Source organism: Chanodichthys erythropterus, chromosome 22 (assembly GCF_024489055.1).
Source record: "Chanodichthys erythropterus isolate Z2021 chromosome 22, ASM2448905v1, whole genome shotgun sequence".
Lineage (NCBI taxonomy): Eukaryota > Metazoa > Chordata > Actinopteri > Cypriniformes > Xenocyprididae > Chanodichthys > Chanodichthys erythropterus.
Genome location: NC_090242.1, coordinates 1,026,466 through 1,044,936, shown reverse-complemented (window position 1 = coordinate 1,044,936; position 18,471 = coordinate 1,026,466). Strand labels below are relative to the sequence as shown.

General features: G+C 39.1%; 1 protein-coding gene across 3 annotated transcripts in view; it reads right to left on the bottom strand.

Annotated features, from left to right (window-relative positions):
• The window catches only part of klf8 (Kruppel like factor 8), a 76,701-nt gene that overhangs the window by 52,139 nt on the left and 6,091 nt on the right, over positions 1-18,471 (bottom strand). Inside the window, exon 1 of one of the 3 annotated variants that reach the window (XM_067375204.1) lies at positions 16,771-17,336. The exons of 1 other annotated variant lie outside the window; for it this stretch is intronic. In XM_067375204.1, the coding sequence (XP_067231305.1) occupies positions 16,771-16,797 (27 nt within the window). In that variant the 5' untranslated portion in view covers positions 16,798-17,336. Of the gene's footprint in view, positions 1-13,068; positions 13,465-16,770; positions 17,337-18,471 lie in introns of those variants that run through there. One more of the 3 variants, XM_067375205.1, reaches the window with a different exon arrangement.

Genomic DNA, 18,471 nt, shown 5'->3' with positions numbered 1-18,471 from the left:
GTGTTCATGGGAGAAGACAGCCTGTACAACATTTGGGGGGTGGGGGGTACTACTCTTTTGTCAAGAAAATGAAGTCTATGGTTGTATATGCCTGTGCAAATTTGTGTGTACGTGTACATGTTTGCCGCTGCTGTTTTATTATGTCAGAACAGTGTAATTTTAATGCAGTCTGTTGGGGCCTGGGGCACATCTTGTTCTGTGTACCAGCCAGTGCTGTCACTGCGTCCCTCCATGTAATCAACTCATCGGTCCAAGAGCGAAAGAGGAGAAAAAAAAGAGTGAGGGAGACAGGGAAAGTGAAAAGAGACAGAAGGGGAGAGTACACATGTAAGGTCACAGCTGCATGAGGTTTGTAAGGGGTGCAGGCAGGCAGAGGGTTCTGTGACACACACAGAACAGAAGCTGTGGTGCAAGGACTCTGGCCTACCGGCTGGTTCTTTCTTTTAGCCTCTTAAAGGTACATTGCCTCCCTTAGTCCAAAGGACACCCTATGTGTCAGGCTTCTCTCCTTTACAGCACAATACCCTTACAAAGTACAAAGTTATGGTACTAGTGATGGTTTCAGATGGTAACAGTACTTTGATATTAGTCTTATATAGCCAAACATTTGAAATTTGGCATAAAGTCTGGACCACTTTGCAGCTTGTTTTAGACAACACTGCCCACTAAAGGCACTGTTACATTAGTGAAATTTTGGTGAAATTTCACAGGCAGAAAAAGTCCATTGTCTACTATCAAAAGTGTAGCGATTATCATCGTGACGAATCCACATGACCAACTTGAATAGATCGCAAAATATGCGTGGGAAAATGTTTTGCCCTGACACAGTCAGGACTATTTATTGTGTGGTCTCTTTTTGAAATGACTGGATTTCGCATGCAGAAATTCACCAAACAATAATAATTGTTACTGCACCTTAAGACAGGACAAAGTTGTTTGACCGATATGTCAAGCGACCAATGGTTCATGTTAAATCTATTCCGCAGAACTTTTCAGAGCAAAAAACCACATAGAAACCGCAAAATAAAAGTAAGCAAATGGGTTATGATGACAAAAATAGGAAGTCAGATTCAGTACAAGGTCTCTTTTGGTCTGTGTCACCCCAAAGCAGAGGCTGAAGCTGGCCTTGAGTAAAGTCTCTTCTCTTGGCTGCCTAAACTCCACCCTTCCTCTTCTGCAAGATGTGTGAGACAGAGTCATGTCACCCTCACGTACAGAAATCGTGCTGGAACAAAAGGGCTGTGTGCAACGGAAGCCCTGCCTCAGAGGAGTCTGCTGGGGGATAAAATGCGAGGAAGCGAGCACTGAAAAGAAAAACGAAGGAGTTTTTGAGGTGAGAGTTGAGACTTAGGGCTGTCGCGGTTAAGGAATTTCCCTTGCGGTATTTTTGAGCTGCTCAATAGCGCGATATGCGGTTTTACCGCCATCATATATATATATATATATATATATATATATATATATATATATATATATATATATATATATATATATATATATATATATATTTATATATAATAAACACACAAGCGGACATATTCAATAAACTAAATAGAGCGTTGAAACAGGAAGTGAAGTAACAGAAGAGAATGTCAAGTCAAAATAAGGGTCTACCTGACAGTAAGATCGTAGGGCTATTGTTGTATGTATAATATGGTGCGTTCAAGTCATGTCGGAAAGATCGTATTTACGAGCAGAACTGACATGAATGCCACCACAATGTCGTAAATACCAGTGGGAAGCTCGTAATTTTCTTTAAGCTCCGATCTGTACGAGTTGGGGGCGTGTCAGTCAGAAACATGGCGAAATACCACAATATTACAGGTATTTAGCAGTGAATTGTCAGGCTTTTCTATTTACAACAAAGTAAGCTGATTCCCAGCAAAAAATACAATAGCATCACAGTATAAAAATGTAATATGCAACAATAAAGTTTACAACAGCTTCATAAATTAATTAAAAAACATAAAAAAGCAACATACAACTAATGTACATTATTTGCTCTACATTTTCTAGAAGCAGAAGTGTTGTAATTTTGTGTAATTAATTTAGAGAAGGCACACCGCCATCATACTCCGACGAAAGTGACTTGAACGCACCTACCGTCGTACACACGATTTCCCACCTCGTAAATACGAACTTCCCAGGAAGACTTGAACGCACCAATAGTTCCGATTTCGAATCATTCAAATGCACGTTCAAAACCGCTGATTAATTTAAAGAGCGATGTAATGAAACAAGCTGTTGAAATCATTTTAACTTTGAGCGGCACTTTATAAGGCACAGCTGTAATGCGTCGATGCTAAGGTAGTTTCACTATCCTTGCAGACGACAAATACATCTCGGCCTGAAGGACAGACGCAGGTAATCGCACGCGCTCAGTCGATCTCTCTCACATTCACAGTCTGTTTAGGCTTGTTTAGTACAAATCTACGGAGCCTCTGAAAGTTACCATGGTACACATTATGCTACCATTATTAACTTATTTATTATTTAGTATACATGCATGAAGTGTAAAACGAGAAGGACATAACCTTTCAAAAAATAGAAAAAATGCAAATATCGCGGTTGCTGCGGTTTTTGCTGTCCTCTGCGGTTGGCTCGTCAAAAGCGCGGTATTATGATGTTGCGGTTATCGCGACAGCCCTATTGAGACTAATAGATAATCACTTGGTTAGGTCAAGGCCAACTGGATGACTATAGCAAAAGACTCAGGGCTACAAAAAAAAAAGGGTCAAGTGACTCCATTTAAACACATATCTCCCTAAAACAATGCATTTCAAGGAATATTTCTACCAAAGATGTAAATTCTGTCATTATTTACTACTTTGAAAACTAACATGACTTGTACGCCAATGTGTTTTGAAGCCGTATGATAAATCTGTATGATGAACACCAAAATTGAATCCATTATGTACTGAACATCTCCACAGTAGCTCTCAAATCAAACATGGCGTCATTGATGTCAATGAGGTTTGGCCACAAAACATGCCACAAATTATTGCAAATGGTGTTAAATGGCATTAACTGGCATTTTGCAGTCCAAAAGACCTGTACAGTTAATTTGGTGGAGGGGATTTTGGTGTGTTTATCACACAAAACTATTATATGGCTTCAGAAGACTTGGAATGCAGTGCTACTTTTAGGCCTGGTTTACACCTGGTATTAAGATGTGTTTTGATTGATCAAATCACAAGTAGATGAGGGAGTGCAAGAGAAATATTATTTTCTTATGTGTATTTTTAGCCTTTAATCTCATAGGTGAATTTTCACCACAGGAGATACATTCCCGTTTACACCTACTGTTTTAATACGTTCCTTTTGTCCACTTTCAACCACTTTGGTCCTGATTTCTTGGAGAAGAGTGTCTTTGGGTGGGTAAATGTATGGGCGACGGAAAAACATATAGAGAACAGCAGTTTTTGTTTCAGCTCTGATTAGGGTTGGGTATCGTTTGAATTTTAGCTATTTCGATTCCAATTCCGATTCTACTTATCGATTCCCAGTTTCGATTCCAATATGGTGAAAAAAAAGTTAAACATAGATATCAAACATATTTATTCTGTCTTTTTGCAAAACATTCTGTTGCAGCTGAATACCATGAACAAAAATCAGCAGCCTAGAGAACTAATAAACTAGACTAAATGACATAAATTTCAAACATTATTAAAGGCAAGTATACAGTCAGTTGCTAATACAATAAGAACAAATAGGCAAATTAGCAATAGCAGAAATAAATACAAGTGAACAAAGTTCAGAAATTGAAATCAAATGTAAAATAACATCGCTTAGTTTTTTTATATAAATAAAATATAGAATAATCCTTATTAAGTTACAAAAGTTATTCAGTTAAGCTCAGTGAATGATTTTCTTTTGTCCTTTGATTGGCATCTATGCTTATAATAGTCTCTCTGTTTATCCCAAGGTTTACCGTATTTTAGCCGGATCTGGGCCGTATACGGGCCACATTGAGGACTTTGTCTAAACACGACTGTAACGTAGTTCGTATATACGGGAAGAAGGAGGCGGGAACCGGCGAACGTTGAACACAACTTTAATCTCAAAATAAATAAAACGAAAGTAATGCCGGCAGACCCTCGCGAATGTCTGCCGGCCACACAAACATAATAAAACATGAAATAAAGTCCAGGCCTGGTTCTCTCTCGTCCTTCACGGTCGTCGCTCCTCCTTTTATGCCTCTGGAGCTCCTCCGTGAGAGACTCAAGGCCGGCGCGCCTCGCAGGTGATGCTCATTATCACTCGCGCCACCGGCCTCGCACCGTTCCCTCACGGCTCTCGCCCGCCCTGCTCGTCACATACCCCCATCGCCCCTCGCAGGCCGGGGGGTACTCCCGAGACTGCGCTCTACTCCCCCCCGGGGCCTGTCTCAGTGGCCACAGCACCTGGGGGTAAGGACAGACGAGACAAGAGAAAGGAGACGGAAGCAAGGGGAGCGACAGGACGAGAGAGGGGAGAGAGGAAAAAGAGAAAAAAAATTCTTGGTCCGGTTCCCAGACACACTGCCGCTCGGTCCTCAGCCAGCCGGGAGGCTCTTCCTCGTGGTGCCATGCGGTGGCACTGGACGCTCGGTGGACGGCCCGATCCTCGACCGCCTCCTCGCGGCCGGCGATGGCTCCTCCGGCTGAGGGCAGCCAGCAACGAGTCCCCTGTCCCCTGCTCCTCCCATTCATGGCAGACGGCAGCAGGCTCCGGCCCACAGACGGCGGCGACTCCTCCGCTCCCTCCAGGACGGCAGCAACCCCATCTCGTCCCAGGAACACGGCATCCGGGTCTCCGTCCCACCTTTCACAAGGCTCCAGTACCACCGCCTCGGGCAGCCTCTCGCGGTCTTCACTCTTACGCGCTGCCCGAACTCCGCAGCACCGCGATCCCCCTCAGCAGCGAGGGCTCTCCGACAGCATGTCCCTCCTTCCTCCCGGGTTTCGGCACCAATGTAACGCAGTTCGTATATACGGGAAGAAGGAGGCGGGAACCGGCGAACGTTGAACACAACTTTAATCTCAAAATAAACAAATAACAAAACGAAAATAATGTGTCCGCGAGGGTCTGCCGGCCACACAAACATAATAAAACATCAAATAATGTCCAGGCCTGGTCCTCTCTTGTCCTTGTCTCAGTTCCCCAACAAACCCATACCGTCCCATACTGGCGTGATGAATACGATCTTCAACCAAATGGAACTGGATTAAATATTTTAACTGTTGCAATCCCAATCAGACTTATGACCTTTAACGCTGCCTGAATCATAATCATGCACTGTTAGCTGTTGGCCAGAGGAGAACTGGCCCCCCGACTGAGCCTGGATTCTCCCAAGGTTTTTTTCTCCATTTTTTCACCTGCTTGTCACCTAATGGAGTTTGGGTTCCTTGCCGCTGTCGCCTCTGGCTTGCTTAGTTGGGGACACTTGACACTTGATATTCAACAGTGTTTTTGATCTGCCTGCATTGACACCATTGTATGTGAACTGAACTGAGCTGGACGATGACATCACTGTTTTACTTATAAAACTTAGAAATAAAAAACCCACCCTGTACAGGTATGATCAGCTGTTAGTCCATCTTAGCAGAACTTTCGATCTCTATTTGAGCGCATTCGTCCCGCATCTACATTCAAAATAACGAATGTGAGCGCGCAAAATACGTGACGTGAAGTCTCCCTTCACTCTATGCGTTCCGGACCTGCTCGTTTAGTGTGCACAAGAACTGTTTATTCCCACTGACAATTCCACACGTCAAGTCAAGTCACCTTTATTTATATAGCGTTTTTTACAATGCAGATTGTGTCAAAGCAGCTTTAGATTGATAACTGGTACATAATTTGGCTGCACAGCAGCTCTTAAATAATAGTGTCAATGCAGGCAGATCAGAAGCACTGTTGAATAAATGTCAAGATTACTATTGAATATCAAATGTCAAGTGTCCCCAACTAAGCAAGCCAAAGGCGACAGCGGCAAAGACCTTCAGAGACGCAGTGGACATTTCACAGACAAAGACCTGGTGCACGCGGGCGCGATCATGTTTGTTCCATATTGCATTTATAAGTGCAGTTGGCCACATCCAGAAAAAATAATGGGTCCGATACATATCGATATTGCCGAGACGGCGATACATATCGATATTGAACGCGATATTGCGTGTCTTATCAGTGAACTACGGCTCTGTCTATTAAATGCCGCTTCATTTGAAAGCAGGTGATGGCGATTTAGCGGTAATCGGAACCGGCTTTACTGAAGAAATGCGCGTGACAAAAGCATTCGATACATCGCCCAGCCCTAGCTGAATGTATATGGTAATTACACTAAAAATGTATTTCCTACAGATTTCTCTAACCAGCAGATGACAGAATTCTAATGATCTAACTAAAACCTAGATCATTATCCAGAAACAACTCCTATTTAATTTTGATCATCATTATCATCATTGAGTGTTTTTTTTTATAAAAATGTAATATTTCATATCCATACAAATGGTGTAGTTGAGGATTTTTGCAGTAAATGGATAAAAAAGTACTTCATATCCCTCCAAAACACAGCATAATCTGTATCAAAATGAATTTCATACATTTTTTCATACATTATTTGTTGTTTGTCACATGTAGTATTTCCAGATTCCAGAACTGAAATCCATTTTCGATTTCCTACCTTAGCTCTGATAGCCGCAAAGCTTTCTATTGTACCACCTATTTTATTGTGGTGGTTATCGATACATTTAAAGATAAAGAGGAAGATTTTGGTACTTAAAGTAGGCATATTAACATTTTAATGAAATATATGGTTATAAGTTGTAAAATATAAGGGTATCCTGTAAAAAATTGAAACATTGTAACAGTATTTTTATGGTGAATTTCAGGTAACCACAGCTGCCAGTTTTTTGGGTTTTTTTTAACATAAATTTAAAGGGATATTTTTTTACAATGCTTGAGCATTTACACTACAAAAGCAATTCAGTCTAATGCATTTTCGACTACCTCTGGAAGTGGTTGAAAGTGGACAAGCTGAAAACGTTTAAGTTTACACCTGTATTCAGAGTCATCTACTTGTGATCCGACCGACCAAAACACATCTTAACACCAGGTGTAAACAGGGCCTTAGGGTGTTTTTGGTCCTATTTGAAGCTTGACAGAGTGGTTAAACTAAATTTTCAGAATTCTTATTTTGTGTTCCTCTGAAAAACAAACTAATCATATGGGTTTGGATTCGGAAGAAAACAAAATGAATGACAGAATTATCATTTTTGGGTCCACTGTTTCTTTAAGAATACTAGTGATGGCTAGGAGTGTATAAATTCAAACAAACACATAGGACTTTCTCTTCATGGCTGGCACAGTTACCATAGAAGTGAACTTGCCCTTATCTCACCACACCCTTCTGACGCAAACTCTGCTGCTACTTCTCATAGCCCTCCCCACCCTAAAACGCATGCACACACACACACACACACAAACACACACAATAGTCTAAACCTGCTCATTCCTCTACCTCCAGTTAATTTCCTCAAAAAAGAAAGGTCTGTCCTGCATACCAGCACAAATAAAGTTTCTTCACATTATACTATGCTCAAAGGTGTCAATGTGCAAACCTCAATGTTTCACCTTGTCTCAAGCCACTTAATGTATGTTAAGCAGATGAGCACCTAATACAGGAAGGAAGAAGTTTCTATCTTTCTGTAGGGCAGCTAATCTCTGCTGCAGAGCTGCATTGAGATAGAAAAAAAAAAAGAAAGAGAGAGCTGGTAATGTCAACTTTAAAAGGTATAGGGGCAAGCTACAATTCCCAAAGTACACCTGAGCAGATAGCCTTTACTTTCCTGGAAGAATCTGGTCGAGACAGACACATTTTCACCTTGCTCCTTATAATTATGCTACTGTAAAAGGCTAATGCAAAAATCCAGCATTTGCATGTGTTTAAAGGGGGCTACAAAATGGTTCACATCTAGTTTTCCAAATCACGTAATTTTCACATTCTGAGCAATGGCTTACATGCTTTTTCCAACATCAATAGTCACACACACACACTGAGACACACCCTCCCCACCCTGAGCACCCCACCCCCGCTCCCTTTTTTTCACTGCAGACAGTTTGGCAGAACTGCAGGGGTTGCTATGGGGACGGGATTCTTTCCCTGGTTAATGATTGTGCTGCAATGGTAGGGGGTCATTCTGTCACATCGGCTCTAATCTGGGGAGACATGGACAATATCCTTACGGATATTCCCATACCATACACACAAATACACCCCAGAGCCCCCACTCATCCAGAACCTCACCTCTAAATTGGTTTACTTCCTTTAGGTCTGGGAGCTAAACTACATAATGCTGCAAGTCCCCTTTGACCTCCCTTTACAGGTCTTATTTTTCCTTCCAACCTCACTTCCTCTGCTCACTCGAACAACCAAATACTCTTCAGGGAGCTCCCAAAATAAAAAAAAATAAAATAAAATAAAAAAATTCTTTGATTACATCAAAGGTACGTTTGTTTCTTCCACCACCAGCAAAATACACAACCTCCAAAAAGTCCAGAACATTCTCAGAGGCTTTAGCTGAACTTGAACTTATTTTTATTTTAAAGCAACATTAAATTAAAATTTACCTTATTTACTTTTAGGGTTGCACCAATACCACCTTTTCCAGAACAACAGTAACAGTACTTTTATTTTTGGTATTTGGCGATAATGAAACCTGTATTTTCATTGCATTTGTAATTTTTTAAAAAATATTGGGTTGAAAGAATATTAATTATATTAGATGTCTTAATTATTTTAGTAAACAGATGAACTACTACAACTATCTGTAAGACTATTATCGGTTCATCCTCATTTACTTTCTTAATTTATGTTCCTGGTCATATTGTGTTATTGCAAAAAGAAATATATTTCCCACATCTGAAACAACTTTCCTTTTCTTTTCCAAATGTATTTTTCATACACATTATAATATAAAGATCATTTTTCATCATTTGGAAATGTCACATTATGGATGTAAAATGGGTTGTGAACTCAAATATATTCACTTTGTTCACTAACTCAATCCTGAGGTCTTTTAGTAAAATAATGTACCATGTGCACAGTCAGAGAGCTGAAAATGGTGGATATTAGTGTGAAATATAGACTTATTAGAAACAAAAATGACGAGAAACAGAACTAAATAAAGGGGCAGATGGTAATATTGAAGTCAATGGTCCTAAAATTCATTTTTGTGAATTATGGATTATTGCATTTAACGAACTGTCATTTCTACAGATGGCATAGAGGGCTGATTCATTTGTGATTTCCTTGATAATATAAGGTTTCCTTTTCTCTAGAATATAAAACAAGCTAAAGAATTGTTTCTTTGTATGATGCTATTAATGTACTATGTTAAAAACTGCTAACACAGATGTGTTAAATATTATTGTACAATAAAAATGTAGAGGTCGACCAATAGTGGATTTTACTGATAACAAGACCACACTGGCCGACTGCCAATTAATCAACTGACCATTTTTAAATTGGATACTAAATGAAAACAAACATAACACTCAAAGTAAAATATTGCTGAACTTTATTACAAAAATGTAAAAAAAAAATAATAATAATTGTACTGAACCAAATTCACTGAAAGACTTTCGGATGTGCCTGAATAGACTTTACAAAGTTCTCGACTCTTGCATTGATCTTGACAAAAAATTGATGTACCTTAGGGCTGGGCCATATGACAATATTATCGTATATCGACGATGTCTTGGAAGTATCACGATCTTAATATTAAAAGTCAGTTACAGACGATAATCGCCAATATCGAGAAAAAAAATAAAAATGTATTTAACATAGTCCTGTAGTTACCATTCACATATTTATTCACATGCAATGGCATAAGGCTATACTCTTTATAAAATTAACATTTTGATTTTGCTTATTAACAATGTATTTTTATTTTTAAAACATTCCCGTAAACACAGTTTTGTCACACGTCACACATGTGTGTAACAGACTATATTGGATTTGTGCATTGACATCAACCTAGGCCTATACCCGCGGCGCTAATAATGTAGCCTTCATTTCTGTTTAAAGGTGCTAAAGAGAATGTTTTGTTTTATACATTTTTGCAATATTACTTGAAACTGTCTTTACTAACTGATAAAAGACTATTTATTATGTGCACTGAAAGGAATAATATTAATATACATCATCTTTGCACGAGGTAGGGCCTTAAAAACATCAGCCAATCGTTTACGCGATAATCGGCCCTCTGGCTTGTCAATCACTGCCATTACGTTCCTTGTGAAAGACGTGCGCGGATTGGCCCTCTGGCTTGTCAATCACTGCCATGACGTTCCTTAAGCGAGACGTGTGAGGCTGCGCGCTCCAGTAACTTTCCACACAATAGGCGCCGCATGCAATGTTTTTATCAGGAGACAGGAGTAACAACTGCAGATTATGAGTTATCTTCGGTGAGTCCGACATAATGAATCCACTAACATGACACAGCGAATGCCGGTGGTAAACACTGGTGTTCCAATACTCGTCCCATCAGTTTTGGGAGGCGTTCCGAAACGAGCTGTGAAGGAGGGGGGTTGTTCTTATGCATGCGCTCATTTCAAAAACTCAATAACAGTCTTTGGTTTCTCAGTCGACGCAAAGATCCTCTTTAGCACCTTTAAATCGACAAGATTGTTAAATTAGAATGAAAAGGCTAAATTAAATTAGAATGGATAGCCTAAATGTCTATGACTCATTAAAAATAACTACATTTGTTTTCCAGTGGTTTCGTTTTACACGCGCAAACAACAGAAAAGGAGGATTTACATCACGCACCCGCAGCAAAATAAACTCATATAGCCTAAATAAAATGAATAATACACAAGATATATTCACTTAAACAATGAACACATTAACAAAACGAAAGAAAAAAAAACTGAAGCCATATGCCGTTTTAATTGATTTATTTTTTTCCGACGCTCTCCACACAAACACGTTCAAAAGGAAACTAAGACGGAAGAAAGTGGTAGGCCTACATGTTTTCTTTCTTTTACAAAAACAAAATGTTTTGTTTTTATTTTGAGCGTACACAGATATGATTAAACTCTTTACAGTTTATGTATGACCAAAAAATTAGTATTTTAAGTTGATTTCACTGGTGGAAGGAAGCAGTTCAAGTGATCCTGCCGGCACCTCGCGCACACACGTCAATAGCACTGTTTGACATCACAGCCTGTTCATTATCAAAATAAATGAAACATAAAATTAACAAACAACATTTGTAATTATTTTTTCAAATGAATAATGATTTGTTTAATTATTATTTCGTTATAAGAGGCCTGTAAGGACACATCGGAGCTCTAAAACATGAGAAAAAAAAATCATCTTTCCGTTTTTGGTCATGCAGAACAAATCAAACTGTTTTTAATCGCTTTTAGACAAATAATAAATACATTATAGCTTAACTACAAGTTTAAAAAACAGAGCTACGCATTTAAAATTAAACGTATCATCACGATATGTGTCCGATGTTTCTCTTCCAAAAATGAAAGAGAAACATCGGACCTTAAGAAAAAATATAAAACACATTTGACATCAACATGCATCATTCTTACAATCACCACCAGAATGTCCACCTTCACAATGAACTCCATTAAACTCTGATCAATTCAACAGTTTTCTTCACGCAATGAAATTAATTTCAAACACTTGAGCAGTGTGGAAATGATTAACATAACAGATGCTTTTATATTAAAGCACAAACCAAGAAAAGAAAAACAAACCTTTAACCTTTAAATTAAGTTTATGCCTACGGATTTGCAGGCTATTGTCAGATAAAGTGCAACCAAACTGATGTGTGTTTACAGTGCTTGTCGGCCATGTTGTCTCCGATGGGGCGGGGCAGAAGGGGCAGGGTGGGCGATATTATCGGATATCGTGATATTTTTTAAGGCGATTATCGATCAAATATTTTTTACATATCACCCATCCCTAATGTACCTCTTGATGGAAATAAATGCTGTGATGTTATTTCCATCAAGAGATCATTTTTTGGTCAAGATCTTGTATTGACAATGCAAGAGTCAAGTACTCTGTGAAATATACTCCAGCACATCCCAAAAGACTTTCAATTAATGTAAGGTCTGGACTCAGAGGTGCCAATTCATGTGTGAAAATGATTCTTAATGCTCCCTCCCAACCATTCTTTCGCAGTTTCAGCCTGATAAATCTTGGCTTTGTCATCCTGGAATATGGCCATGATACATCTTCATACCTGATAAGAAATGAAACCTAAGAAATGAAAGGTTTCATCAGTTAGGGTTAGAAGACCTGTTGCCAAACATATAACATGTTAGAAACATCATAATCTAATGATCCAATCATAGTCTCTTAAGCATTTGCCTCCACTATTAATACAGACTATATTAAAGCCACAGAAAGACAAACATTTTGCTGAAAAATGCACAATATTCCAGCCTACATGTAATTTCCAGCCTTGTTTAATTTAAAGGGGTCATGAACTGCATTCTTTTATTGTTTTATAATGTTTCCTGGGGTGCACTTATAATGTTAGTATGCTTTACATCAAAAAATGTCATAATTTAGAAAAAAAGAAAAAGGCATTTTTTCCTACTCCGATTTTAGCCCTCTTATTTTAACGCTCTGTTTTAAGGGGCGTGTCTGCTGTGAGACTTCAGTGTAAACGCCCACTGGTGTGATTTTTCCATTTGAAATAGCTAATTATTACTCTCTCAAAAACTTTTAGCACGTTTTTACTATTACAGCTCTCAAGGTTAACTAATCGTGAAAAGTGTTGCAATACATTTAGATCTATGGCATTTAGATTGTTGGTATAAAAGGTTGCAGTTATTAACATTGTAGCCAATCACAGAGATGTTGTTGAGCACAGGAAAGCAGTGATATCATTGCAACTACAATTACTACAAACTAACAAATGCTTTCATAACTATCAGTGCAAACGCAACGTAACTAAGAGATTTGTTAAATAAAATGAGCTGTCAATCTGTTTGAGCATCTGACTGTACATGAATCAATACATATCAGATCAGGCATTAGAATGAACAGTTACTTACATGTTGTTGCATTACTGTTGAGTCCACATCATAAAAGTCTGCTTGCAAAGACTGCGCAGAAGTGCGATTAATTTACCAAAGAATCCACAGTGAAATACAGAAGCGGCAGGATTTGGAACTTGAGTACATTCAAAACAACATGTTTGAATTTTAAAGAACTGAAATTGGATATTTTTCTGATTTGTTTATGTTTCTGTCAATCGGCTTTCTCATGTCACTAGCTATAAATATGCTTTGCTGGCTAAAGAATGCATAAAAGTCACCAGCTGGTCATAAACTAATGTGCATAGATGGTAACAATCGTGGCATTAAACATTTGGGTCGGGCTTGCATGTCAGACACACTGTTTTAACCCCTTGAGGTACTACTTATGTTAGCATCCTCTCAGCCTCGACATCAAATATACTGCTGTTCTTTCTCTACTAATGCAGCATTTAGTCAATAAAGGGTATTGTATACATACCTTTTTATTGTCTATGTTTTAAATCCGCACTGAAGTGTACCACTCTATGAAGCGCAGTCTCACGCATCAAAAACTCCACAAGTCATCAGAGATTTCACCTCCTGAGGCCACTCTTGTACTGTATAATGACAGCGGACCCTTCTCAGATGCTCCAGCAATGGAAGGAGCATGGTGAAACGGTATGGAACGGTATGGATTGAAAAAAAAAAAAGATTTTTCCAGCAATCGGTTAGCGACGCCAATTAACCTGCAAAACCGATCAATTGGTTGTCCTCTACAAAAATGTGAATGTACCTGTTAGAATATTAAAGCCCAAAGCATACTTTGTTTTTTACATGTACACTAGAGTATACGTACAGTGTGTGAGAAACTAAAAAAATTTCGTCATCAGCACAGTACATGTGCAGCCTGATTTTTCTAACCCTGCATACTTTGAACGCACACATGGACCTTAATTTTTTTTTTTTTTTTTTTGCACTAATTAGTTGAAGAGCGCTTGTGTTGTGTGAGAGGGTTAAAAGATATTGGCAACTCTAGTTTAAATGAGAAAAAAAACATTTTCATCGCTCAGAACTTTTGGAGAAAAAGACTGGACAAGGATGAAACTTACTAGTCTGCATGTGTTGACCACCTGTGTTCATGCACGCAATCAAATAGTATACAAAATATACCTAGAAAGGCTGTGCATTCAACTGTGCATACTTTGGGCTTAAATGGCACTACATTCTTTCAATGTAATGTTTATGTTCAAACTTTCTTGAAAAAAAGTGAGTGAGACAGGACTGCGGTCCCGAAACAGAAGTAGATATGCTAAACAAGTCTAAATCCCAAGACTGTTCACTGAAATACAAGCTTTAGATTAAAAACAGTTTCACTTATCAATAATTAAAACTGCAAAAGACTATTTTCTGTTTCACCAATAATGATTAACTACTCATCCTTCATGTATCCACAACTACAAACCAATGAACAACAGGAAGAACTTCAGATCTGCAGGTCTAATGTTGACCCTAGTCTGCAGGGTGTAAGAATATAAAGGGATTTTACACCTGACTGAGTGTGAGAGTCTTTTATTAGTGGATCATAAAAGACATGCTGGACTAGCTGGACTACCAGCTGTATCTGTACTCACACAATGTATTCAGAATAAGGCCTAAACTGAAGGTGCCAGAAGCGCAAACTTCATATGGTTAACATTATTGAGAATAGAGCAAAGACAATGGGCTTTTAAACAGGGACAATGGTCAACAAAGCATGTGATGATTACACAATTTTGTTGACTTACCTGAAATATCTAAGGAGGAAGAGGATTACTTTACACAATACTGAATCAAGTTTATACAAAACAGAACACGGACTAATTTGTATTGCACTTTTAGAACTAAGCTTCAGGACAGGTTAAGGGAGTGACACTAAAGTGCAGTCAATAACATGAGAGGCAATTTAAGACAGGGAGTGAGAGGAACTGCTAGGCGTGCACCACAGCCGCCCTGCAAAAACACAACCTCAGTCACACCCAGGGCCAACTGCACCCTTCTCCTAAAATAACTGTGCTCTAGGACAGTGACAGTCCCTAACTGCCTCAACTCCTAAAAACAGATACAATTTACATCACCCCATGGCTAGCTGGCTTGATTAGGCTGCCAATGGATGCCTCAACCTAGAACACCCTCCTGAAACGATGTCACCCTGACAAAACCCAGGCTGAGACTTACAGAGGGTAGATGAGTGTTTAACCACTTTGACCAAAGTTTGTCCACAGATGTTAATGATTACCAGCTGTCTGGCACGCCCAGAGCGCACTCTGTTCCTCCAATGATAACGCCTCAGTCCACTCACCTCCCTGACTCCTTCAATAAAAGCTCCTTCAGGAGACACTGCTCCAATTAATTAGCTCAATTGCAAAACATGCCAACATAAGATATTAAAGGCAAAAGATGTTTTAAAATTACATTATTGATGTATTTTATACTTACAGTTGCTCTACAGAGTAGAATAAAGCATACAATACATTAACAATGCATCTTTGTAGAGATCAATATATCAGCCGACCGCAAGATATTTGGCCATATTGAGATGATCATATCCAATAAGCTGGATGATTTTTTGTTTTAATAAATGAATAAACTCTCTACTCGATTCTGACTGGCCAATCACTGCATTCTACAGTCAAATCTCTTAGAATAATGACTATTGTCCAGGGTATTGCTATATAACTAACCATTATTACCATTTACCTTCACAATACATCTTTGTAGAGATGGATCAATATATTGGCCATGCTGAGTTTTGCAAGATATTTGGACACTTTGAGATCAGATTTTTTCTTTACAAATGTTCAGTAATTATGTGCATACCATTAAAATAAGGTACACTTTTTTTTTTTTTAATTACACAGCTCTCTAGAATACTTTCACTGCATTCTGCTTTAAAATAGTTTATATTTCTGAATAATGACAGTTGGCTATCACAGATAAATGGCTGTTCATTCATTTGTGATAGTGACAGGCATTATAGCAGCTCTAGATATCAATATTACCCTTTAAATGTTGCAGTAAATACTTTTGTGCAACAAAAACAAATAAAATACAGTTACAAATGCACACTACATATGTGACCCTATCCTTGTCATGGGATGTTCATGACAGTTTTCAGTAGCCTACAGACAGTCCTAGTTGAGTAAAAGCTGCAGTCTCTTATTAGGCAATGCATTACCGGCAACACATTGAAATGAAAACCTTTAATAACTGAGAGCGGATGACAAAAGACAATAGAATATAGAATTAGAGGGCAGCAACAACAATTTATTCATCCCATGCAAATTCAAGGCTGCTGTCCCTTTAAGAAATCAGCTAAGATGGTGTCTCTCCAGCAAGCTGCATTCGGCGCGCTTCCTTCCTGCCTTTACAGCTTTAAAACAGCACTGCAGATAAGAGACGACGGTGACGGATGTGCCACATACTGACTTTGTCACAAGTATTTCAAATGCACCAGCATTATTGTTAGGAGGCTTTTGGATAACGGGCTCAGAGACGCATGCACAGGAGTGAAGTAATCACCCAGCAGTTCAGATATTAAAGACTCATCACGGTTAACGGCGAGCAAACCGAAACCGGGTAACTGCTCATAGATGAGGAACTCAGGCGGAGTCCTACAGAATGGAAATCGGACAGCGACTGCAGTCAAAAGCTACCGGCTACGTTGCAAATCATTCGATAGCTAACGATAAACGGACTTACTTTTTTGTTCCGAGTCTCCGTGTGCATCTCGGTATCTAAGCGGTGGTGAAGGGGTGGAGTGGAGGGGGGGTCGATCGGATCGGGCGGGGTGATATTTGAATTACAGTGAGCTCGATGTCAGTTTTTCCACCTCAGTATTAGATGAGACGGGAGCACTCGTTGCCTCGGCGGATCACAGAAATCATATCCCCGGCGTCGAGAAATAAACCCTCTTTCCGTCGCCCCGGTCGTCTTTCAGTGTGTGTTTGTTGCCGTGTTTCAGGGTTGGGCTCGAGCTGTGAGTCTCTCCTCCGCCTCTCCCTGCTGCTGACCCCACCCTGCGTCCCCACCCCTTCACTGTGTCAATCACAGTTGCTCTGTGTGTGCGCGCATGCAACCCGAACCAGCAGCGGCGCTCAAAACGCCACCGCGATAATATAACTTCAGAATCATCATCACACAACCTGTGTCAACTCACCTAATGACGTCAAGTTGCACCGGATGTTTGGAGCTGCTCAACTATTGTGGTCTTTTTGCATGAGCTAGATAATGCCTCATATGTGCAATCATTGCTGTGTGGAAGGGTACTTAGCTATAGTTTGGAGACAAAAATGCCCCTAAAGTAAGCAAAATCAGACCCCTAAATGAAGGCGTTTTTTTTTCTGATTTCGCTTACTTCAGGGACGTTTTTTCCGCAAAAATTTTTTTTTTTTTTTTTTTTTTTTTTTTTTTCTAAAATGCAGAATGCTTAGTAATAGGATTGGGACTATAAATATAATTAGCTGAAGCCTATATAAAATAACCAGTCTATATCAAGAGTTTTCAAACTGGGATCTAAACTGGGGGGGGTCTTTAAAAATATATTAACACTCACCGAACTTAGCATGGTTATTATTTAATTCTGCATCTGCTTAATTAATTTAAAACCATACACATATATATATATATTCAGATCTCGTTTGGCTTTAAATGAAAATATTGTTTATTTGCTTTTATATTATTATTATATTATTAGTGTAATTATTATTATTACACTAGTTATTCTCACACAATTTAAATGGTTTCCTTGTTAAATGATCCTTTGCATAAAAAAAAATCAGTTCCTCATTTATATTTTTCTCCTCATGAATGACTGTTAATGGATATAATTATTAATACTAATAGGCGCTCCAATACGTATTTCTTTGCAGAGGTTAAAGGCGTCTAGTTTCTTGGTTCTCAACTACATTTCCCATAATCCTTTCAATCTACACTTCCTGTAATAACCGGAAGTCTCCTTACAACGGGAAACATGAAACGGAAAGAGACCGTTCAAAGAGTTAAGTAAATTACGTACAAGGTGCAGGGCTGGTGTCGGGTTAAATATTATCGGTACTGCCCCATCCTTTAATATAAGCTTCTTTGCGAAACCTGCATCGAATTGTGAGCGGTTCACAAATAGCTCGTTATTTTAATGACGGATGTCGAGAGCGCTTATTTTAACGCGAGAGCACATCCACATGTCTCTGCTCGCATGCGGATTTCCTTCGCCCTCGCACAAAACTGGGCGCAGGCTCTCACATATATGAACTGCCTCTTCTCTCGCTCAGATATTGCGTTTGCGCGCTCAAACTTTTGAATTATTCCTGCAGTAATTCAGGCAAAAGGAGCCCGTGCTGTACACGCTCATACTTTTCATACTCATACTTTTCAGTTGGCCAAGATTTCTAAAAATCCTTTCTT